The sequence below is a fragment of the Zingiber officinale genome, chromosome 1B, assembly GCF_018446385.1.
Source record: "Zingiber officinale cultivar Zhangliang chromosome 1B, Zo_v1.1, whole genome shotgun sequence".
In the NCBI taxonomy this organism is placed as follows: Eukaryota; Viridiplantae; Streptophyta; class Magnoliopsida; order Zingiberales; family Zingiberaceae; genus Zingiber; species Zingiber officinale.
In genome coordinates, this window is record NC_055986.1 from 123,037,099 (window position 1) to 123,061,257 (window position 24,159).

The 24,159-nt window shown below is 36.8% G+C and overlaps 3 protein-coding genes across 9 annotated transcripts; all 3 read left to right on the forward strand.

The window, feature by feature from the left end:
• The first annotated feature begins 3,611 nt into the window (after nucleotides 1–3,611).
• Nucleotides 3,612–6,954, forward strand: LOC121976555 (SNF1-related protein kinase regulatory subunit beta-1-like). Of its 3 annotated transcripts, none has more exons than XM_042528771.1 (6): nucleotides 3,612–3,772; nucleotides 3,842–4,100; nucleotides 5,506–5,687; nucleotides 5,787–5,949; nucleotides 6,023–6,348; nucleotides 6,822–6,954. In XM_042528771.1, the coding sequence occupies exons 2-5, from the start codon at nucleotides 3,927–3,929 to the stop codon at nucleotides 6,341–6,343; spliced, it is 840 nt and encodes a 279-aa protein (XP_042384705.1). In that variant the 5' UTR covers nucleotides 3,612–3,772; nucleotides 3,842–3,926; the 3' UTR covers nucleotides 6,344–6,348; nucleotides 6,822–6,954. The 3 variants fall into 3 exon arrangements, with proteins under 3 accessions (XP_042384705.1, XP_042384696.1, XP_042384688.1); XM_042528762.1 differs by lacking the exon at nucleotides 6,822–6,954 and adding an exon at nucleotides 6,426–6,654 and having other exon boundaries at nucleotides 6,023–6,349; XM_042528754.1 differs by lacking the exon at nucleotides 6,822–6,954 and having other exon boundaries at nucleotides 6,023–6,654.
• A 142-nt stretch (nucleotides 6,955–7,096) lies between these two features.
• LOC121976545 (glutamine--fructose-6-phosphate aminotransferase [isomerizing] 2-like) lies at nucleotides 7,097–16,415 on the forward strand. The gene is made up of 12 exons (XM_042528742.1): nucleotides 7,097–7,236; nucleotides 7,678–8,038; nucleotides 8,889–9,061; nucleotides 9,892–10,000; nucleotides 11,957–12,102; nucleotides 12,863–13,027; nucleotides 14,453–14,774; nucleotides 14,854–15,104; nucleotides 15,179–15,293; nucleotides 15,382–15,637; nucleotides 15,714–15,882; nucleotides 16,135–16,415. The coding sequence occupies exons 2-12, from the start codon at nucleotides 7,780–7,782 to the stop codon at nucleotides 16,216–16,218; spliced, it is 2,049 nt and encodes a 682-aa protein (XP_042384676.1). The 5' UTR covers nucleotides 7,097–7,236; nucleotides 7,678–7,779; the 3' UTR covers nucleotides 16,219–16,415.
• A 2,009-nt stretch (nucleotides 16,416–18,424) lies between these two features.
• LOC121976572 (transcription factor GAMYB-like) lies at nucleotides 18,425–23,879 on the forward strand. 5 transcript variants are annotated; one of them, XM_042528802.1, is made up of 5 exons: nucleotides 18,425–18,579; nucleotides 19,577–19,952; nucleotides 22,166–23,141; nucleotides 23,254–23,343; nucleotides 23,434–23,879. In XM_042528802.1, exons 2-5 carry the CDS (start codon nucleotides 19,587–19,589, stop codon nucleotides 23,550–23,552), a joined length of 1,551 nt encoding a protein of 516 aa, XP_042384736.1. In that variant the 5' UTR covers nucleotides 18,425–18,579; nucleotides 19,577–19,586; the 3' UTR covers nucleotides 23,553–23,879. The 5 variants fall into 5 exon arrangements, with proteins under 5 accessions (XP_042384736.1, XP_042384743.1, XP_042384717.1 ...); XM_042528809.1 differs by having other exon boundaries at nucleotides 23,254–23,338; XM_042528792.1 differs by adding an exon at nucleotides 19,456–19,497 and having other exon boundaries at nucleotides 18,426–18,579; nucleotides 23,254–23,879.
• The last annotated feature ends 280 nt before the right edge of the window (nucleotides 23,880–24,159 follow it).

Genomic DNA, 24,159 nt, shown 5'->3' on the forward strand with positions numbered 1-24,159 from the left:
ATTAGGAATCACAAACGGAACTTAACATCATTGATTCCAAATTTAACTTATCTGTTCTTAATGGTTTAGATTTGAATCGCAAGCGGAACTTAACATTATTGATTCAAATCCACCTACGTTATAAATTCCATTAAATATTAATTTCTAAAATTGGCTTCTAGGTTAAATATGGCTAGGCACAATACCTTCTTGGATATGGGTGCAACCACCACTTCCTAAACAAAACCTTTTAAGGAAAGCTAATATTTAATTTCCTTATATAACTCTAGATTTAACCAAAAAGAACAATCGAATCACAAATTCGAAAAACAAAGAAAAACACAAACACGAATTACTAATTCGAAAAACTAAATCTAATGCCTCTTGTGTTTGGAATTCTGACAAAGAAAAATAACAAGTATGATGCGGAAGAAAATTACTAGTTATACCTTTTCTTTGTAAGCTAATGACCTCAAGATCTTCTGTCGTATTCCTCGTCTCGCCTTGGACGTCGTGTAGGCGACGATTCTCCAAGATGAACACCACCCAAAAGAGCTTCTCCTCCTTCTAGTATTCGACCACAACCACCAAGGAGCAAAAGAGAGCAAAGGGAGAAGAGAAGGAGAGAGGGCCGACCATCAAAGAGATCACCAACAAGAGAATAAGAATTGTATTTCATGAGACCTCCTCACCCCTTCTTTTATATTACTTGTCCAAGGCAAATAAGGGAATAATTTTTATAAAAATTAAAATCTTCCTCTAGTTTTTCCTTTTCTCTTTTTATATTTCCTTTTCTTTCCTCTTGATTGAATCGATCACCAAATCAATGATTGGCTTGATTTAATCTTGGCCGGCCCCTTGCTTGGGCACAAGCAAGGGTGACCGGGAGCTTATAGGAAGGAATAATAATTTTTTTTTATAAAATTTTACAAGAAGAAATCCTCTTGTGGATGCTAAAAAGGAAAGTTTTAAAAATTAAAATCATGTTTTAAAATTTAAAACTTCTCTTCAAAAATTTCCTTTTTTAACATGAATAGAAAATTTTATTTTTTTTTAACTTCTCTTCCTTTTTTTCTAAAACCATGAAGATGGTTAAAAAAAGGAAAGTTTTAAAACTTTTAAAACTCTCTATTAAACCATGTGGCTTAATTCAAATAAGGAAAGTTTTTAAAATTAAAATATCTCTTTTAAAACTTATAGTTTTCTACAAAGAGAAGATTTTAAAAATTCAAAACACCTCTCCTATTTGAATTTATTATGGTCGGCCCCTACTTGATTGGTCACCAAGCAAGAGGGCCGACCCTCTTAAGGAGATAGTGGCCGGCCATTGCTTGTCACCAAGCAATGAGCCGACCTCTTTTCTTGGACACCAAGAAGGGTTTTTATTTGGATGAACTTGAGATTTTAATGAGGCTACGACAGGGGCCTAGACGAGAAATTGGTTTTGGTCTTCCGATGAGCTTAAGTATCTCATGTTAGCCCCGAACACACAACTCAAGTTCATCAACAATAATTCATTCCACTAAAGAGTTATTGTTGCACTACCGCACCAATCCCAAATTACATTTATGGGCTCCTTCTTATCATGAGTGTGTTAGTCTTCCTATGTTTAAGATAACGAATGTCCACTAATTAAGTAAGTTCCTGACAACTCACTTAATTAATATCTAGCTCCAAGAGTAGTAGCACTCAACTTCATTGACATGTCGGACTAAGTCCACCTACAGGGTCTAACATGGCAATCCTTATGAGCTCTTCTTGGGGGCATTCTCAACCTAGATAACTAGGACACAGCTTCCTTCTATAATCAACAACACATACTATAAGTAATATCATTTCTCAACTTATCGGACCTATTGATTTATCAAACTAAATCTCACCCTTTGATAAGTTAAAGAAATAGATACTAAATATATATGCTTGTTATTATATTAGGATTAAGAGTACACACTTCTATAATAACTAAGGTCTAGTTCTTTTATTAAGTCAGTATAAAAGGAATTTACCTAAAATGGTTCTACTCAATACACTTAGAGTGTACTAGTGTAATTTATTAGTCAAGATAAACTAACACCTAATTATACTACGACTATACCAATGGTTTGTTCCTTTCTATCTTAGTCGTGAGCAACTGTTTATAATTTATAACGAGCTAATAACATGATCTTCTGTGTGTGACACCACACACCATGTTATCTACTTTATAAATTAATTGAACAACTATATTCAACAAATAAATATAGACATTTGACCAATGTGATTCTTTTATTTCAAAAATAAATGTTTACAAAAGCTAAGCTTTAGTATACACTCCAACATTTGTCAGTGTGGATACATATAAAAGGGTGTTCACTTACGAGATCCGACAACTCTTGGACGAACGGGATAAGCGAAGGACTTCGCTACAAAGGTATAATCTCTACCATGTAGATCTAATATAGATCTAGGAGAAAACTAAGTATATGTAAAAATTTTATTTTCGCACGGATCCGTGGTAAGAACTTCGAGATTTCCACAACGCAAAAAATAATTTTTGTGGTTCGAAAGTTCTAACAAGTATCTCAAAATTACTTAATAATTGTTATAAATATGTTGAGAGTGAATTTAAGATTTAAAATTGTAGCATAACTTTTATAATTTTTTATTATGTTAAAATGATTTTAATAAAGTTGGGATAATTTTGATAAACTTTGTAAATAGTAGGTTGATATAAAAGTTTTTAAAGACCTAAATTTTAAATTAAAAATTATAAATCCAAAACACACAACTTACAGTAATTATTGAATAATTTTTATATGATCTAAATTTTAGATTCTAAATCCATCCTATAGTAACAATTATTAGATATTTTTTATACGTTGTAATAATTATTGAGTTGTTTCTGTCCGTTGTTAATATCGATAGTTGCCAGCAGAATTCCGAGTCATTCAGGTATTTTCAAGACAAAATAATTGAAATGACGTTTTTTTTTAAAAGCACGTTTTTTGACGATTTGTAACATTGGAGACTTTTTTTTTTTTTTTTTTAAGACTAGCCCCCTTTGTCACGCTAAATATTAAATACAAAATAAATTTCTTTTATTAGTTTTCGATGACATTTCCCCTAACGCCTAAACAAACGTACCCACCCACCTATCTACCTACCTACCTATCTATCCACGGTTTTTTCCGACGACTATATTTATAGAGAGCACATGCGAGAAACACATTTAGTAGGTATCTGGATAGAAATCTGGATAAGGATGACCCACTCGTTCTTATCCAATTGCTCACCCGTGGCCCCCTTTAACAAATTATTGCTTGTCCCCCCTTAAATTTGAAGGACTCGTTCGGAAAGAAAAATGTAGACGGATTATCGCTTATTATTATTATTATTTAATGAAGCGTATAAATGTTTGGCCTCTCAGACCACGGCAGACGTGCAAGACTCGCGTAGCAGGTGTCCTCCACGTTCGCCATCTCGGTTGGAACCAATTAGGTAGTGGGTAGGATGTATGGTAACGCACGTCCTGTGGTTGTTTCTATTCACGCTACTCCTCGAAACAACACAAACGCGTACAAGGCTTGCCTCATCCGAGTGGGGCCCTTCCACGTCATCGTCCTCACCTTCTATTTATTGGCGTCTCGATAAATTTCGGTTTCTTTTTTTTTTTCCTTCTACCTGCGGAGTGCGGAGTGGGGTTGCCTCGCGGTGGCATCGGCCGTAAATAAGCCCAACTCCAGCCCATTCTCGTTTCAACCCTTTGCTCCGGCCGAGGACGAGTTCTCGCCGGAGGGGAGACCGCCGGTGGCAAGTAGGAGCTAGATGGCTTCTCCATTGTCTTTATTCTTTTCGCCTCTTGAAATTTGGTGTACTTGTTTAGTTTGCAACGCAGGAAGGAAATCCATTTCTCTGGTTTGGTGTTTTTTTCCGCCATCCGTGGGTTTGGGACCCTGGAGAGTTAGGCGATGGGTAACGCTTCCGTGAAGGAGGGGGAGAACGGCAACGGCGGGTTTGCCGAGGGATCGGAAGATCGTGACTCTGGAACGGGCTCTGACCTTCAGACGCAGATGGATCAGATGGGGTTGTCGCAGCCGGAGAGCCCGCGGATGACTCGATCGCCGCTCATGTTTGCACCTCAGGTTTTAATCGCCCTATCAACTTGCACTTTTTGTTTCTTTTTTGCTGATCGGTTTGTCGTTCTTTGACGGATGCGTCTTTCTTTGGTTTGACATTGGTGAATGCTGTTATCGGAGAAATGTTTGATTTAACACATTGTCCAATTTGGCTTGCGCGTTGACTGCTTTGTAGGACGGTTGACCAATTTAGCCGCTAGATTTGACGATTATGCTATTTTTTGTGTTCTACAATTTATCAAATGCACAATAAAGTTAATCATCAATAAAACCAAAGCGCACCAATGTACTAGTTTTTGTGCTTCGAATCTTGTCAAGGATTACTAGTTTGTGTTAGTTTTGTTCTTAGTGCAATCTTGGTATATTAGATCATCAGTGCTTGTACGAGCAGCTATTATTATTCCTTGTCTTCCTCTCGTTCTCAAAAAATGTAGTCCAAAAGAACCGGTAATCAAGAGCTGAACAGAAGAACTTTTACGCGCTTTATCAAGTTGAACCATTTTATTTGAATATGCCAGTTTTACAGTTCATTTCTTTTCTTTTGCGGTTTTAGAACTTTAAGGAAAATGCAACCATGTGCTGCTTATTTGCAGTAACGGGAGAAGGATCGAGGCTGTCTTGGTCTACTACTAGTTATTTGTCACAAAGCTATTGTTTATCACCAGATGGTAGCGAGAAAAAACTGTATTAGTTAAATGGTCATCAACGTTTACTGTTAGATTACAAAAAACTAGCAGGACGCTATTGATATGGTTAAGTTACTATCAGATTATAGGGTCTGCTTCGTATAGCTAGAGGAAATTTGAGAACTGTGGCATCTTGGAAGATCTCTAGTGCAGCTTGCTAGTTCACTACATATAAGGCCGGTAGCAATTTGTTTTGGACTGACAATAACACTTTCACTTAATATGAATTAGTAGAGGTAGTAATGCTCCTGATCTCAAGTGGACAAATTGAAATCTCAACCAAGGTGTGGGTTACTAGGTGAGAGATGGCTGCTTTATGTGCCGAGAAGGTGTTTTTTCTTTTGGGGTGAAGATGCCTCGCTCAAGATGTGTTTGTCAAAGTGAGTTTTCTGGATGAGTTTGAGAGATTGGATGAGTTAGGGACCTAGCTCAAAAGTCAATCATTTCATGTGGCTAGGAGGGTCGAGCCTAAGGACCATCACATGCATCAGATTTAAATTCTATTACTCTTATTGGTTGAATACCATTATGTGGTTACATTAGACGGCAACTTACTGGGGTAAGCGTCCTTGTTCTCTTGGGTGACCATAATTTTCTGATTGTTTTAACGGTTATTGGACTGTTAATTTCTGATATGACAAGTTGAAAGAACAATCAACAGACTGTTAATTGCTGATCTTGTTTATGCTTCATGGAGCAGATTGACAAGCAAAGCTTTGTTGCAGATTCCATTAACTCCATTGCAAAGAGCAGGTGACGGGCCTTTAGTTTTCAATCATACTCAGATGGATCACTCTGATGGAACGCTTGATGTCCCACCTGAAAATGGAATTCCTACACTAATCACATGGAGCCTCGGAGGGAATGAAATCTTGGTTGAAGGATCATGGGACAACTGGACCTCAAGGTTGAATCTGGGCCATAAAACTGAAACTGACCTCAACTTTGTTTTTTTGTGTGTGTGTTTAAGCCCGAGTTGCTAGAACTAATCCTTCATAAATTCCAGGAAAACAATGCAGTTGAGTGGTAAAGATTATTCCACACTATTGGTTCTTCCTTCCGGGGTCTATCATTACAAGTTCATTGTCGATGGTGAATTGAGATACATTCCTAATCTTCCTCACATGACCAATGCAAATGGACAAACTGTGAACATTCTTGATGTCTCTGTGAGCATATACAACATCCCCGTATTCTCCATTAGTTGTAAGGAGATCCTGTGCTAAACTCTTCTTTTCTCAGGAGTATGTTCCAGAGATTCTCGAAGGTGTTTCCGAGTTTGAGGCTCCGCCATCTCCCCACTCCAGTTATGGGGTATCATTACCTGTTGATGAAGACTTTACAAAAGAGCCACCAGCACTTCCATCCCAGCTTCAACTCACAGTTCTTGGTTCCCAAGATGCCGAGGAATCTTCTTTGAAACCACAACACGTTGTTCTCAACCATGTCTTCATCGAGAAGGGACGGGCATCCCAATCGCTGGTTGCCGTCGGTCTCACCCACAGGTTTCAGTCTAAGTATGTGACCATGGTGCTGTACAAACCAATGAGAAGGCAAGAGTAGAAAAAAAGGTACTGTTTCTTCTTCAGCAGAGCTTTGAAAGACTTGCTAGTTCTTGATCATGCCTATTGATTCGAATTGTTCAGATTGAGATCTGAACTCGGTCTTCAGTTTCAGATCTATTGTAGATTCACTGGTTGGTCTGATCTGACCTTAAAAAAAAACATGGTTTTCCAGTCGCAAACGGTGTTTGGACTTGAGTGCAGCCCTCTGTGGTGTAAAGAATATTTACTATAGATGGCAACCTCTCGACACTAGTTTTTTTCTCCTGTAAGCGTGTATTAATATCATGAAAAATTACGTTAATTTCGTAACTTTTTATGCAATTTTCAGCTTACGCTACTGAAAGTGTGTATCATCAATTTTTTAGTTTGTAAATTCATATAGTCAAAAATATTATGACATTTAGTTTGCTAGCTTATTATTATTATTCAACGATATTCAAATGCCAAAGCTGGCTCGGTGGTCTTTGCTACCTTTCAGTTACGTGTTCTGGCCAAACAGCTACTCCCACGTGCACAGTTCGCTGGCTGTCTCGCATCGAGACCAAGTCAAAGGACGGTAGTGAGACGGCTGCTTCCGCTACATTTCGAGGAAACAATAAAGAAAGCACGGATATGGGAGGTCCTCCCGAGTCGTGCCCCAGATGCGATTTTCCATCGAATCAGACCCTAAATACTTAAATTATAGTTAATTTTCTCAATTATATTTAGAAGTTTTTTACATTCAAAAACCAGTTACAGATCGGACCTGTTCGTCTTTTCTCCGGACCGACTCTCCCTTCGCCATATATTCCCCACGCGGACTGCCCGTATTTTCTCCTCTCCCACCTGCTCCGGCGAACTATCTCTTCCGCTCTTTCAGCGGCCGACGTTGAAGAACGGCGAGAGCAGCAAGTAATGTATTTATTTGAATGCGGTTTCTTGGTCTAGGGTTTCTAGATCTAGGCTTGTTTTAGTTGTTTGCTTTGTTTTTTGTTCTGAATAACTCTGTTCAGATCAGCAATTGTCTAATCCTAATTTCCAAATCAATTGGTCTGTGCGACCGTGCGTTGTTTTTCTTCACTTCCTTGCTTTGGTACCTCCACCTCGAGATCTCCGCGCCTCGCCTTCCTGCATTCGCTGCCTTGCCGCCGTTGATTCTTCCTTCTTCGTTTGGGATTTTTTTTTCCTCTCAATCAGACCAGTTACCAAAAAGTTGCTTGTCTTGACGAGGAACTCATATACGGTGGCAATCTTGTTTACCAAAAAAAAATTGATTTCATTCCTTACCGGTTGTCCTTCCTCATTGCTAATTTGGCAAAACGCTTTTCCTTTTTTTTTCGTTTATTTTTGCAGTTCGCGCACTCTCAATATAGTCGAGTTGAAATTGCCGTCGAAGGCAGTTGAGACGGTTGTGGGAGAGCGAGGGAGGCCAGGTGCTTCGATCGAGGCGGCGAAATGTGTGGGATCTTCGCATACTTGAACTACAACGTGGCGAGGGAGAGACGGTATATCATGGAGGTTCTCTTCAATGGTCTTCGGCGCCTCGAATACAGGGGCTACGACTCTGCTGGGATCGCCATCGACGCGGATCTCCGTCAGGGGGCCGGCTACGGCAGGGTGGAGGCAGAGAGGATGCCACCGTACGATTCACTGCCACCCCTCGTCTTCCGCCAGGAGGGCAAGATTGAGTCCCTCGTACGATCTGTCTACTCTGGTGCGTTGACGTTTCATCCCTTAATTTCGTATTTGGATTGAATGCTTGGTTAAAGATTTGATTCTGTCCCCACCCATAGAACGCCGCTCAACTCTTGAGATACTAAATGGTTGTATTGAAATATTCCACATATATTTATGGATAATTTGGAACTTATTCCTATTCGATAAATTTGGAACTTATTCCTATTCCATAATGACCATCATGCAAAAAGAACAATGTTGAATGATAGTCTATTTCAATTTTTTTGTTTTAATTTTATTGATCCAATTTTCCTTTTTAGTATAATTCTATAATTCCCGGTATCTAGCAGGGGCCTGGCGATAAAGGGCACTGGGCCTCTGGAAGAAACTTCTCAAGTTATTATGTTTCTAGGCCAAAAACCTGCATGTTTTTGCCTGACATAAGATTAGATAATTAATATCTTTGATTTTATTGCTAGCTCTTTAGTATCTAGAAACTATGTCGGTAGCTAAATGACCTAGGTATATAAAAAGATATTACCTTATTATATACGCCTAAATGATAATCTCCATGTAGTTTTTTTTTTTCAAAAAAAGATATCTATGAGAGTACTCAAGCACTCATATTTTGGTGAAGACGGGTTTCAGATCCAAGACCTTGGCAACAACTTCCAAGCCCAACTAAGCTAGTTGGTGGCGTCATAAAGTCAATATAGTTGACCACCCCCAGAAAATGAACATACATCTTGTTGTTTTTGTTGTTGTAATTATGCTGGGTTACCATATATATATTATATAACTGCAAAGCATATTCAGCACTTTGCACGGGTGGTTAATTCTCTTTGCCCTCCCTGACAGTGGTCTAATTATTTTATTTATTTTTGTAGATGTGGATGCAATGGATCTAAATTTAGAAGAGTCTTTTCCTGTTCATGCTGGAATTGCTCACACTCGTTGGGCCACTCATGGCGTGCCAGCTCCAAGAAATAGTCATCCTCAATCATCAGATGCATGGAATGAGTTCTTGGTTGTTCATAATGGGATCATAACTAATTATGAGGTCTATTTAGCATATTTTATGTTGTATTTCCTTTTTTGTTCCGTTGCTTCTTTCTAGATCTCTGAGCATCCTACTAAAGCAACTCACATCTTGTACATGTATTTTTTTTGCACTATCAGCATTCTTCATGTTGGCTTTAATTAAATTATCTCAAGAAAATATTTATTAACTATTAAGTTGTTGATTGAGTAGAGATCTGGATGCTATGGCTTGGCTACATCTAATGTGAGTCTATAATTCTAGTGATATTGGCATGTTATGATGACATGTTAGTTTAGTCTACTTAGTTGTGGGCTAACAAAGAGGTTTTATAAAAGTAGATGAGTGCTCTCCTATTCACTATGACTTGAGCATTTGAGGTCAGTTAATGTGCCAGTTTTCTCATTTAAACTGGCCATGACAATGTGTGAACCTTTGTAGCAAAAAGGTGGAATCCGCCACCCCAGCGGCCCCACACAATCGGCCCCACGACCATATGTGAGGAGGTAAATCGAGAAGCTGCAGTTAGCCACTACGGGGAGGGTTGTTTGTTTGGCTTTACCGAGAATTGATTTCCATTCATATATATTGTCGCACATCAATTTGTATTTGTGTCATAATTTATTGGATGATATGAATTGCCAATCATATGATTCCAGACAATATGGTAGTTCTCATGGTTTGATCAGACATTCGTTTTTCTTTATTATGTTGAAGTGATCCATTTGCATTTTTTTCCCAGTAAGTTGCAGGAAGCATACTGTTGTTATGGAAGAGAAACACATGCTTTTTATACAAAAACCTCGATGCCTGATTATAAATCTTTAATGTGTTTCTTTTTAATGTTTCAGGTTTTAAAAGAAACACTAGTTCGTCATGGCTTCACCTTTGAGTCGGAAACTGATACAGAAGTTATTCCAAAGCTTGCAAAATTTGTATTTGATAAAGCTCGTGAGGAAGGTACAACCTTAATCTCCTTAATTGTCTCTGCAAATATGCTAGATGTCTGCAGCTCCATATACTACTGCATTTTGGTGAATGTGTAACACTAGAAACTAATCTGTTTCTCTAAACATGCATCATTTAACTTTTAGTTTTTTGTTTAAATTTGATGCGAATTGTAATTTAGGATGTTGTTTTTTATACTTATTTTGATCATGATTGGTAATTGAGGGTCCTGGGTGAAATGAAAATTATGGAAATGGTTATGTTTTGGCTATTTTTACTGTTATTATAGGCATTTTCTTTAGGTTTGTTGAACATAGTTTTCACCAATATCACTGCAACTTTAGTATTTGGCATAATGCAGTGAGTACTGCTAATTTGGATTGGATATTACATCTTAGTTCATGCAAATTTATATGAGTGATTTTAATTATTTTATCTTTATTTTTTGGTCTTTAGTCCTTGTTTGTTCCATGAATTTGGCAAGTTACTTTAAAGGGTGATGGATGAGGCAAGTGTCTTTATAAGATTCTCCTTTTTGTTTTTGATTTTTCTTTCAAGGATAATATGCTGCTATCATTTGAGTCCTTTTTTTGTCCACATTTGAGATGGAAAAGAGGCCCAATTAGTCTCATTGTTGTTTTATTCGGTGACTTAAGTCTCAGTGCTTGATCCTATTATTTTTTGTTCATGTTGAAATTTAAATTGGTCTTTGACTTGTCCTTATTTCCTCCATGAGCCGTCTTTCTTGATCATTAAATTCAATACAGAAAAATAGGGATGGGTTATTAATTAGAATCAGAAACAGAGTCCAAATACTCCAGTTTATTCATTAAATATATCTAATTGTTATGATAGCTTGACAGTAAAGTTGTGTCATTCATAAATTGATAGCTAGACTCTTTGGTCCTCTCTGATGCTCTGACAGGACATCTTTCCCCATCGCATCTGTTATGGTGTAGTAAAGTATGGGTGTTTCTAAAGATTCATGTTTGAACCACTGGTTTACTTCATAAAGTTTTGTGTCATTGTCAATAATGAGATTGTAGTGAGCCATTATGATCAGATGAACCTAGTCTTTAATATGATGTAATTTTTTGTAACCTCTTCATTGGTCTGTTTTCCCCCCTAATCTTTTGATTAGCAAGTAATATGTTGCATTACAATTGCCTTTGAGGATAGGTTTTTTAATTTTGATGCGTATATATTTTTTTTTAATTTAAGGTGTGGTATAGCTAGAATAATAGCTTTTGATCATTGATCTTTTAAGGTGTGATGACCTTGACCAAGTTACTAGTATGATGTTGTATTGTACTTGAATGTGTTCTTTTTGATCTACAAGGTCAACTGCTTTTTTCTGCTTTATGCTCTGGAGCACAGAGAGGTTATATATTAATTCATCCTTGTAGATACAGAAAAGAAGTATCATGTAATGTTCATATTTATACATATTTAATTAATTTATGTTTCTTATATTGTATCAGTAATTGGATGGATACCACAACATTTTAGTTAAATTTTCATTCTCTTCCATAGATGGTGAATTAAAAACAAGAGTTTTCAATCACTGATTGGGTTCAGTGGATAACTAGATAATGAAGGATATGCATGTTCTCTTCTATGTGATAGGCAATGATGGAAGCAGTATAATAGTTATCTCAAAATTTGATCTCTTTTTCACTAAATCCACAATTGATGTTTGTATCAGAGCATCATACCTGTTCCGGTAACTTTGAAACAACACTGCATTAAACCCTTAGTATATCTTAAACAAATATGTCAATTATTAGAGTTAATATTTAATGTGTTATTATTTATTTATTTATTTTTATTTTCAGTGCATTAGATTTTATCATTAGATATATATGCATGAGTTCTATATATGGGTTTCTTCTATAAAACTAATGTCACTCATATTAACAAATTCGATCGAGAATCTTCCACATGTTTCTTCTGATGGCTTTGTTTCAGGTGAACAAACTGCCACATTTAGCCAAGTTGTTACAGAAGTCATGAGACAACTCGAAGGAGCATTTGCACTTATATTTAAAAGTGCACACTATCCAAATGAGTTGATTGCTTGCACGCGTGGTAGCACTTTGATCTTGGGTGTGAAAGTATGACTTCAGCGTTCTCTTTGCTCTTAAGTTGTGGTTTTATGAATTCAAAGACGAGTTTATGCTATATTCAATTCAGTTTATTGTTGTTTTGTATTGCTTTCGAGTTGATAAAGAATAAGGATGCAAGTGCATTATACTATATTAACAAGGAGAGAATGCATTCTTTTTAATTTCTGATCACATTCCTCTAAGAAGCTGCTGGTAGGAGTTTGTTAAAAGTTGATAGGCATGGTGTTAATCATCTTGACTTTAAGTTGACAATCTATGGGAAAGGTGAGTTGATCATTTATAAGTATTACATAAATACTCAATGTGCAAATGATGCTTAAAGAACACATAGTAAAGACCCAATGTGTTAATGATGCTTAAATAACTCACATCAGAACACAGAACCTGCAAATCTAGTTGATTCAGAGTTTGTTTTGGTGATGATGTCTCAATCTCATATTAAATGAATTTGTTGGGATTGTTTTTTGATGTTTGCCATGTCATCATTCAAGAACTGGCTTCTTGAAGACTTGAGCACAGAAGTTTATATCTCTAGACTTTAGCTGCAGCCTAGGACAGAACTGGGGAGATCAAACATGCATTGTTAGTTTTTCTCAATATAAGCATTGCCACATTTCATGTTAATGACAACTTGCAAAAAACACTCCATTGCCGTCGCCTTCATACTATTTTAAGGCTCTACTTTTTTCTGTATATTTTCCATTTTAGAACACAACCCTTCATGTTAATGGAAATGCATTTGTTTCAGGAATTGACTGACGATAAAGTTAGAGGAAAGTTGTTTCATGATGTAAAAGATCTCACAAAAGATGAGAAGCCCAAAGAACTTTTTTTCTCTAGTGACTTGTGTGCCATTGTAGAACACACAAAAAACTACTTGGCTATTGAAGATAATGAGGTTGTACACATAAAGGTAATGCCTCCCATTTTCCTATTTGTTTGTTTTTATTTTCGTTTTGACTTTAACTTTATAACTCTTTAGTATTTGCTTTTTTAATGCTGTCTTGCTTGTTTTTAGCAATGCTTACACTTTCTTTCCAGTGAATCGGTTATCATCTTAAGTCTTATGTTTTTTGTTTTTTTGTGAGTTCCTTAAATCGTTTCTTATTGCTGTTCTTGAACCATATAAATGTAATGTTTAAAGGAAATAAAACAGAAATTGCTTTCATCATCTTGGAAGGGTGCACCGTTCGATTTCAATTAGCTGAATTGAAATTACAATTGACATTGTTCCCATGCATATGTTTCCCGCATAGCTCCTTAACGTCACCCCTATCGTGGAAGGGTGCTTGTTCTGTAGGATGGAAGAAGGGATTAAAAACTTCTCATTTCCACTTTGTTCCAGCATCTTCTAGCTTGTTATTTTCAATTGCTTCTGTCAAAAGACTTTTTTTTAAGGTAGAAGGCTCATTACAATTAAAATATAGCTCCTTTATTTTTCATTCTGCCATCTCTGCTTAGGTAGGGTCTTTGACAAAGGGTTGGTGCCCTGAGTCTTTACAAGTAAGACTACTGCTGCTGCAACTTGGTTAATTCAATGTCTTGATTAGGCTAAAGAATGGAAAAATACTGCAAGGTGTCTTCCAAATGACCTTTGATATTGACAAGCCACACTGTTTGATAAACTTTGGTCAGTTCCCCCAATTTAGAATCTTTCAGATGCCCCAAAGTAAAGGTTGTGATATCCCTTAAACTGATCACACATTAGCCTTGGTCGATCATTCACTAGCTTCATGAACTAGATCTAGGCATTGCCTTACTGATTGAAGGATGTGATGCTCACATGAATAACTCTTTTGGAAATGCTACTTGTTTGAAGATGCACAGATTCAACGACCAATGTGAAAATGCCAAGTATTAGCATCAAAAGGAAAAGGCAATAGTGTATGTAATGCCATGAAGAATAAAATAAGATATGCAGTGAGAACATCAGTAAGAGAGATGTTCATGCGAAGCAATATGATTTATGTTTGCTTTATGTGAAGAGCATGATTGCTTTCTTGATGGTATCTATTTTTGATTTTTTTGCAGTGAACAAAAGGTCCATATAACCAATATCAAAAACAAAATTATAGTTTGTTTTTTCTTTGTTAACTCAGTGGCAGGTTAAGATCTGTGTGACTGGTGTCATGGAGATATAGATTATTGTTTTAGTTTTTAGTTTTGTGTTATATTACTAACAGCAAGTATGCTTAGCTATACGACATCTACCACGTGATACCTTGTACTCTTCCACTTCAAAACTGAGAGCAGTAATTCATTTGAGATAGTGATAATGTGTCTGATATAATGTTATTTGAATTAGTGGAGTAATTGTGCTGGTGTTATTTTGTTACAGGATGGTTGTGTATCAATACTGAAGTTTGATTATGGAAGAGAGAAGCCTGCATCTGTACAACGAGCATTATCTGTGCTTGAGATGGAAGTTGAGCAAATAAAGAAAGGAAATTATGATCACTTCATGCAGAAAGAAATACATGAGCAACCACATTCTTTAACTACTACAATGAGGGGAAGACTTAAAGATAATAGTGTTGTTTTGGGTGGACTCAAGGAACATCTGAAAACAATCAGACACAGCAGAAGGATCATCTTCATTGGTTGTGGTACAAGTTATAATGCAGCTTTAGCTGCAAGACCGTTATTTGAAGAATTGTCTGGTAAAGTTTGGTTGGCTTTGTTTTTTTTACTACAAGGTAAATAGTCATTGTCTTTTTGATTGGAATTTCATTTGCAAAGGTATCCCTGTTACCATGGAGCTGGCAAGTGATTTACAGGACAGACAAGGCCCAATATATAGGGAAGATACAGCAGTTTTTGTCAGTCAGTCTGGGGAAACTGCTGATACCCTCCTAGCTCTTGAATATGCATTCGCAAATGGGGCATTATGTGTTGGTGTAACAAATACTGTTGGTAGTACGATAGCTAGAAAAACACATTGTGGTATTCACATCAATGCAGGATGCGAGATTGGTGTTGCTAGTACAAAGGTGTGAGTGAGCAATTTTTGTTTTCCTTCACCAATGTGGCATATTTTGTGTTCTTGATGTTTTCTTTGGGTCAGGCATACACAAGTCAGATAGTTGCCATGGCTATGATGGCACTGGCTATTGGAGCTGACAGGATTTCAACTCAAGCAAGAAGACAATCTATAGTAGATGATCTTTCAAACCTACCAAGTATGTTCTATCCTGCATGGCATGCTGTATAGGATTATGGAAGATATTCAGAAGAATACTCACCTTTTCTTTTCTCCTCTTCTCGCAGATAAAGTTTCAGAGGTTCTGAAACTTGATGGTGAAATGAGGGATCTTGCTGAGTCTTTGATAGACACACAGTCTCTCCTCGTGTTTGGAAGAGGATACAACTATGCAACTGCTTTGGAGGGTGCTTTAAAAGTGAAAGAAGTTGCACTCATGCATAGTGAGGGTATGCTTGCTGGTGAAATGAAACATGGGCCACTGGCTTTAGTGGATGAAACACTTCCCATCATTGTCATTGCCACACGAGATGCTTGCTTCAGGTTTGTATGTTTGTCATTTTTTGTTATAATGCTTAGAAAAAGCCTATTTCCTAATTGGTCTGTTACTTGCTACCAGTAAGCAACAGTCAGTGATTCAACAACTTCATGCACGTAAAGGGCGTCTGATAATTATGTGCTCAGAGGGAGATGCATCGTCTGTAAGACCTGTTGAATCTTGCAAAGTCATTGAAGTACCTCGAGTTGCTGACTGCTTACAACCTGTTATTAACGTAATTCCATTGCAGGTAAGACCATATCTCATAACTCTTTGACTTGTTTTCTTTTGATCTGGATCATTAACCGTTAGTAATACAAGTTACCATTGCTTTCTAGCTTACATTTTATTCGAGGTTTAGAAACGTTGAGCATTTTGCTGGGTTTTGATACCAGAAAGTGTATTCTGCTTGCATTAGAAGATGATATGCTATCCAATTGCATCAAGCGATATTGTCTTTATCCGCATTGTATAAACATGTTCTTACAATTTCATGTTTCAGTTGCTAGCATACCATCTAACAGTGCTGCGAGGCTTTGATGTTGACCAGCCAAGGAATCTTGCCAAAAGCGTAACGACTCAATGAATAACGAAAGGAGGATAATTCATCTCTTATCTTTTCTTGGACACCATGGCAGAGTCATTTTTACATAGGGATGATTGTTCTTCGGTTTACTTGTATATTTCTACGCTAGATTAGTTACCATCGTCTTCAGTGTTCTGGATCTGGCATGTAAAAAATATGTCGATCGCTATTTTCATAAAAGATCTTTAATTCTTGAAGTTTTCCTGTTTAAAATTAATTTGGCGTCCCTTGCCTACTCCATCCCTCTACCCTTCCAATAATTTTCCCTCAAGCTCCATCATCCAAACGCAACGCAAGTTGTCCCAATAAGACAAAGGTTCTCATAAATGCTTGTGCCACTACGCAAGAAATTGCTCATCTCATCACTTGGGAAGCCGAACCGATCCAAGCGACAGAATTGGGTTCAAAATTCCAGCCGTGGCGATGAGTAGCGGAGACGCATCGCATCATGTCGACTCAAACAAGCCTAACTATTTCCTCATCGATCCAAACAATGTGTGAACTCTCAGTGCGTGCCTACATTCGCATGAACCGGAAGGGAAATCCAATGGCAGGCAACCGAAAACATCACCACGTGCATGACTCCATTGAAAAGAGCAGCGATCAAATTGACTGGTGCCTGCATTTTAGTTTTTCCTCAAAATCCAGCTCTTTAAGAAATCACTCCGAACTCGATAGTTTTTTTTTTTTTTAATTCAGGTATCCAATTTGTTTGAACTGATTAATCTTCAAAGTAATCGGTTTGGTTCCACAAAAAACTTTCATCCATCAAAATCAATTTGGAAAACACATGGATCCTCTTGAACGGTCCAACATCACGAGTAATTCGAACAATTGAACTCTTGTAGTATGAGAGTTGATTCAAGGCAGCCATTAATCGGTATGGTGATGGCTCACTAACAGGAAGGGATAGTGTTGAATGAGATAAGTAAAGTGCAAGGCAAGTGGCCGTAGTAATGTCCGAAAGAGATAAGAATTTGAAGGAAGGGCGTCAATTTAAAATATATATTTTATATTGTGACCGTGGAAGATTCAGAGAGATGACGCATGAGCTTTGACTCCTTATTTGGCCACTTATTTATTTTTGATTTAAATTACTACATTGATAAAATGTAGTCACACGTCTTCCTCTCATCGACCATCATGCCCAATTGATTATTATTATTTTGATTCGAATAAAGATTAAATTGGTGTACTGGAACTAAAGTTTAGCTTTGGAGAAGATTTGAACAATATGGTAGAAGCATGCTAAAAGGTAAATCATTTTCTGAGTAGTTTTATGCAAAAGCTACCCATTCTAAAATATTTTACTGATATATAACATACTTATTCGAATCCAACTTAGCAATAGCAAGCCATGCCTATGTGACTATTCTAGTCCAAGGCTCACACCAATGCATACAGAGATTTTGGATGCCCAACCTCTCCATGGTCCATGGATAACTCACTTCTTCAATTCGATCGGCACTCCGACCTCCCTCCTCTGATGTTTTGAAATCGCGAAGCTCTCTATCTTGAGCTCCATCAACTCATATCTCAATTATGGTGATCTCCTACAATTCGCATCTCCACAACTCACAATCCATAAGACCTAACGGCCTTAAGGTTTGGATATCAAACTCTACAAATCTTAAAGCATAACAATATGGGCAGCATCTAAGCATTGCTAGATGATTCTAACGCCCTTCAACACGTTTTACACAAAGATGTGTAACCCATTTGATAATTGTTGCTCACTTCTACACTACCTCTTCTACCATTTTGACATGAATTATTTGTCTATTGCTCTTTCTTGAGTAGATCATTGACAAAAAAACCAAACGAAGAGAATAATACAAAATAATTTAAAATTGAAGACGGAGGAAATAAAGTCTTCTTTTTCTAGTTCAAGGAAAAGAAGTCTATTTCTTTCCTCATTCTCTCCAAATAAATAACATTCATTAATCTCCCTCTTCCTTTAAACCTTTCCTAATTTTTCTATCTCCCTTAATCCTCTGCGTTTATCATTTAATTTTATTAAAAAAAACTAGTTTAAGAGATTTAATGAGACAATCTACCAAACTCTTCTTTTTATAAAGAGTTCAAATATTGTGCAGTCATGTATCAAAAAGGACCTTTCCGCTGTGAAAATCGAAAATAAATGGTTTTTTTAGAAGCAAGGCCCTTTTATTTATTTTAGAAGGGTTCTTTTGGGATAATCGTATCGCTTGCCTTTTCCGGACGGAGCTTATATGACATTTCGCCCCTTTTGTACTGCTCCTGCTCTGCTTCCGCGGCCTTCTCCTCGCTTGTTCCTCCGATTTCCCTCTTCCTCGTTCTCATATCACCACTCCGGCGGCTAGGTCGATTTTTACTTTCCAAGTGAGTACCTCTCTCTCTGCGCGAATTTGTCTGAGCGTTCTGGCTAGCGCCCATTTGCTCTTTGTTTCTGGAGTTGGTTTCTGTTGGTTAGTTCGGACGCTGTCGTGTTGGTTACTCGAGTAGCTTTCTGACGAGCTCTTTGTCAGTTTCGGGTCTGAAATTCTAGCTCTGTTTTGGCATAGTCGTTTCCATTTAGCGTTTTTTTTTGCTTCTCTGCAATTTTCCCGTAGAAAGGTTCTTTCTTACTTAACTTTGAGGATTGCGATTCGATTTGAGTTTAAAATTATTGGATCAGCGTTCATCCGTTTTCTTTATAAATTCGCGTTCTTCTAGTGGTTTGTTTACTGATCATTTTTAGGGAACTCTGTCCTGTGTTCTATGTTATTGTTCTTTAATTCTTTTCTTATCGCTAGCGGTGCCAGTATTTGTTGCTCGTCTAGGTTTTCTTATGAAAAGTACTGAACCTAAGATTGATGGGTTTTCTTCTCGGTTCTCAATTGTTCGTTAGTTCTAGGTTTCTTTCTGATTCATCCTGAAATTCAATTTAGGCCTTGTAATGATAATTATTTTTACCATTAGGCCTTCTTTTTGGATGTGTTTACTTGGAATTGAATTTTGGTTGCTTGGATGGGATTCTAGACTTATGTATTAATGTATCATATATTTTGAAAAAAAAAATTCTTAATTTCTTTACAAAGCTAAGTTCAATGGGTTAGTAGGCTAATTAAATCTCTGTTAATTGACTCTGCATCTACTCTCTTTCTGTTTTTTTGTTGATCAATTTAAAATTTCTCTTATGTTATTTTAGATAATTTTTAGATATATTAAAAGTGGAATCTTATTTTTTGTTCATGAATTTGCTCATTTTCTTTGTAGATTAATTGCTTCAGCTTTCTGTTTTTCAATTTGCATACACAGGTTAAGTGATTTAGCTCCTCATTTACTATTCACCTGCTCATCCTTGTCACTTTCATTGACAAACTACTTCTGTATTTAGGTTACAGAAAATGAATCAGATGCAAACAGAGAGTGAGGAAACAAGGATTCAAGAGAAACCGATTGATTTGACATCTATCGAAGAAGGCAGCAGCTTGAGTTCACTAAGTGGAGGAAATCGTGTTCTGAAAAAGGGGCCTTGGACGGTTCCAGAGGATGCAATTTTGTTGAATTATGTTAAAAAACATGGGGAAGGAAATTGGAATGCTGTTCAGAAGCACACAGGTCTCTCTCGATGTGGCAAAAGTTGTCGTCTACGGTGGGCCAATCATCTCAGGCCAAATTTAAAGAAAGGTTCCTTTACACCAGAGGAGGAACAATTGATAATTGAACTCCATGCTAAAATGGGAAACAAATGGGCTCGTATGGCTGCACTTGTAAGTCTTCAAATTCTTTCTGATATAACAGGTTTCTTGTTTTTGTGTCTTCTGATATTCTCAGGATATTTTTTTTGACATACCTTTAGATTAATGGAAACATTTTTCTCAAGTACAGCACTAGCAGTTAATAAAGTGGTGATGTAGATTAGGATTTCAATTTATGCAAACTTATGCTGTTCCTTTTTGTATTCTGTATTATTTTTCAATTTCCAGGGTATTTGCATTTAGATGAACCCTCATTGAGCTTTAATCATATGTACTGTGCATATGTCAAGATTAGTTTATGTTTTACTGAATCTCTAGATCATTCTTTCTTTATTTGTAATTTTATATTTTTGTTTATTTTTCAAACACATATCATTCCAGTTCAAGTTTAAGACTAAAGTGACCAAATTAACAAGATTCTCTCCTTCAAGTTCTGTGAATTTGATTTTTTAAGTGTGCTCTCTCTCCTAATTTCTCCTTTTGATAATTTTTCTTCCCTTTTTTTTCTCATTTTTCTACTGTGCCTCATATAAGTAGGCGATATCTTGGTCAATTCATTCTTCTCCAACACAATTCTAACCTTTTCTACCAAATAGGTGACTCTAGTCAAAGGGTTTTAACTGGTTGTTTTATTCAAGAAAAACAATTATCGTGCTTTGTTGATACCAATTCAACATTTTGATCAGGATTTGTTGATTTAGACAACGATGATATTGATGACATAATTGCAAGACACAATCTAATAGTATTGACAGCTCCGTCATCTCGATTGCCTAGGAAATTCTCTAATGAATTATATTTCTTTGCTAAGAAGAGTACCAATATGGGACTTGTTGTGCAGGTATGATTAACATCCTTGATTACCCTAAAGAGAAATTGGATCTACCATCGAGATATCAAATAAAAAGCCTCATGATGTTCTTTAAATACCTGCTAATTCTTAGAACAAGCCTATGTCGCTTATATTGATCTGTCCATCCATTACAAAGTTCTAGGTGCATCACTCCTTCAATGTGGTAATTTGCAATCTCTTATAACTCGTTGAGGGAGATGAACTGCGATCCTGCATGTTTGCATTAAGGTTGTTGAAGCACCACTAGTTGATATCGACAATTGTCAGCATATTTTTAGTAGGTTTAACCGCAAATGTTATATGCCCTTATTTGCTGCTTTGAAATTTTAGTCGTCCTTTGTAGATCAAAATTGGTGAACGTAGAATGTGAAATGAATCTACACAACAATATTCTCCTGTAGTAGAAATAATACACCAAACACCTTGATTGCGATTGAGAATATGCTCTTTGATAAGCACAAATGATAGAGGAACCCATGCAAGAGTAATTAAACATAGTTCAACATAATCCTACATCCATTGAGAAAAACCAAGCTATCTTAGTAAAGGTCATCCCACATTGTGTACAATAATAAAACTCTCAATCCTCCCTAGACCAAAATTGATGACTTGACATGTTATATATTGAATTTCTTTAGGTTATGATATTCATGAAATATAGTCTCTTCTGGTTTCCATTAATTAGTCCTTCTCGTTCTTGATTAACTTGAAACCATCATAAACCTTTCTATAATCAAACTTGTGACTTTCTTTTGTAATAAAATCCTGTTCTCCATACTTCTTTCTCCATCTTACTTTTTGGAAATCCTTGCATTATTATAAAATCCTCCATTGACCTTTAACATCTTTCAATGGAATGTTTTAGCTATAATTAATGATTCACAATCTCTAATTAGTTATTTTGCCAGTGAAAGTTTGTTACCAGAACCATAGGCTGCCCATCTTATGAGGAAGTGCTGTGGCATCAGATGGGCTTTTAACTTTTTTCTTCCTTTCTTCTGAGTGGTGTTGACAAGGTTTGAAAGTTGGTTAGCTAATGACTTATCTAATAACCTCGAGCTATTAGAACAGGGACCAACATATATACTCCCCATTCATGGGTGGCTGGACATACTTGATTCAACTAGCGCAAATCTAACATATCAACTGCTGAGATAATATTTGTCGTTTGAACCTGGGGCTTCTTGCTCTAATATGGTTAAAGAGAATTGGCGTTAAAGAATTGTATATATCACTGCTGTTCTCCTGGACACGTGCATGCTTTATAGATTTATGATTTTTTGGATCTCCAGCATATGTTAATTTTGCTTACAGTTTGCTCATTGAGATATAGTCATTTTAAAAATATGTAGTTCATTTTAATTCTTTTCAGATGCCTGGCCGAACTGATAATGAAATAAAAAACTACTGGAATACAAGAATAAAAAGACGCCAACGTGCTGGTTTGCCTCTATACCCATCTAATATATGCTATCCAGTTTCTGAGGAAAATCAACAATACAAGAATTCCAGTGAATATATGTTAAGTGACAAACAGCCCAATGATCACTTTCAAGGAAGCAATTTTGAAATTCCTGATACTGTACTGAACAACTTCAATGCTACCCATGGGTCTCTATATAGTGCTTCATCATTCTCAGATGTAAATGTTAATAGCCTACTCAGTCAGAGTTTTGAACCCCAGAGCAGTACCATCGGGAATTCAACATTGAGTTATATGAAGCACTCTGAAAAGCTATACCCTACTATCCCTAGTAGCATCTCTGATGGACTTTCTACTTTTGCATATATGGTCGTAGAGCCTAGGGGAAAACAACTGACTTCTATATTAGGTTATCCGTGTGATCCTGATCCCAGAAAGAAGAACCTACAACATTGTGGAGGAGCAATCCCTGGTAGCCGTGCCCTTCTAAATGGTGTATTTTCTGCTCCTGGTCCTATTCTTGGGACTTCGGATTTGGAGCTCCCTTCATTCCAATGTACAGAAACTGAGGATAGTTGCTGGCCTCCATGTTCATCCACTCTTGAAGCAACTGATGTGTTGGGTAACTCTCCCTCAGAAACTATTTCATTGCAATCTGACTGTGTTTCACCAAGGCAAAGTGGTCTACTGGAAGCATTGGTACATGAAGCACAAACAATAAGTAACACGAAGAAAGAACCATCTATCATAAACAATGTGGATGCATATGATCTAGAGTCAGAAAGTGTCAATGAAACAAAGTTGGAAAGCCAAAGTAACCCCTCTATTTCTTCTCTGAGTCGATCTGCTGGTGTCTTCAGTTCAAGCACCTCCCTGATCAGCTGCGGCTCTGTAGATGAGTGTCCACATTCTAACATCTTTTCAAGTAATTATACTTCATATCTGGATTGTTTTTCTTCCTTATCATTGTTTACAAGTGCATGGGAATTGTTTTGCTTTGTGTTTAGTTTCTTTGACTGAGTAGATGATTTCTGCAGATTCTAACAACATGATGGCAACCAAAATTTTTTCTAGTCATAAAGTTCAGGAGAGAGGCACTTCATTCTCTGTAGATTTCTCGAGGCCAGGTTCTTTACTCGGTTCAGTTTGGCTTGAATATGATTCTTGTCGTGTCAGAGAGTACTCTGTCCTGAATGACTCCTTTGCAACATTGTTAGGCCAAGATTTGTGCAGCAACTTCAAACCTGTACCTGTTGGAACACCTTCTCTAACGCAGGGAGTTGGACTCGACGCGTACCTGTGGAATAAAATGCCTCATGCATGTCAAATGCCTTGATTTCTTTGAGGTGTTACTATGAGGTGGCGTTTGGTTTATTTCTGATGGAAGCCAGTGTCCTAAATGACGGGATTAAAACAGCTGTGTTGATGTGCATTTTATTGTCTACAAAAATCATAAGACCTGCTATATGAGTCTTATTTTGTCATGTAAGACCATATCAATAATAATTTGAATCTGGAGTGGAAAATATACAATTAAGTTTCTAATTTTGTTCGAGTTTAAGTGATCTCGGCAATGCTGTGATTACATCTTTGAACCTCTTTTATAAACACTGCATGCTTTCTTGAACATTTGTGAACTTTGTGTGCTTGTTTTAGGTATTAATATTGTGTTTTTTCCTTGAAACACATCTTCACAGTGTGATCTACAACCAAAATGTTATAAAGATAGCCCTCCAAGGCACAGTGGAGTTCGATTTACTAGTACCTTGGGTGCCATGTCAGAACCCACCTCTATAATTGGTTACACGCAAGGCTTAAATACTTAGATAATAAAAAAATAATAGCATAAAATATCAAGTTATTATTTTTTTATAATAATTTATTGAAGTCACAAAAGACATTTAAAGTGTAAGCAAACTGGGAAAAAAGTGACTAAAAATAAG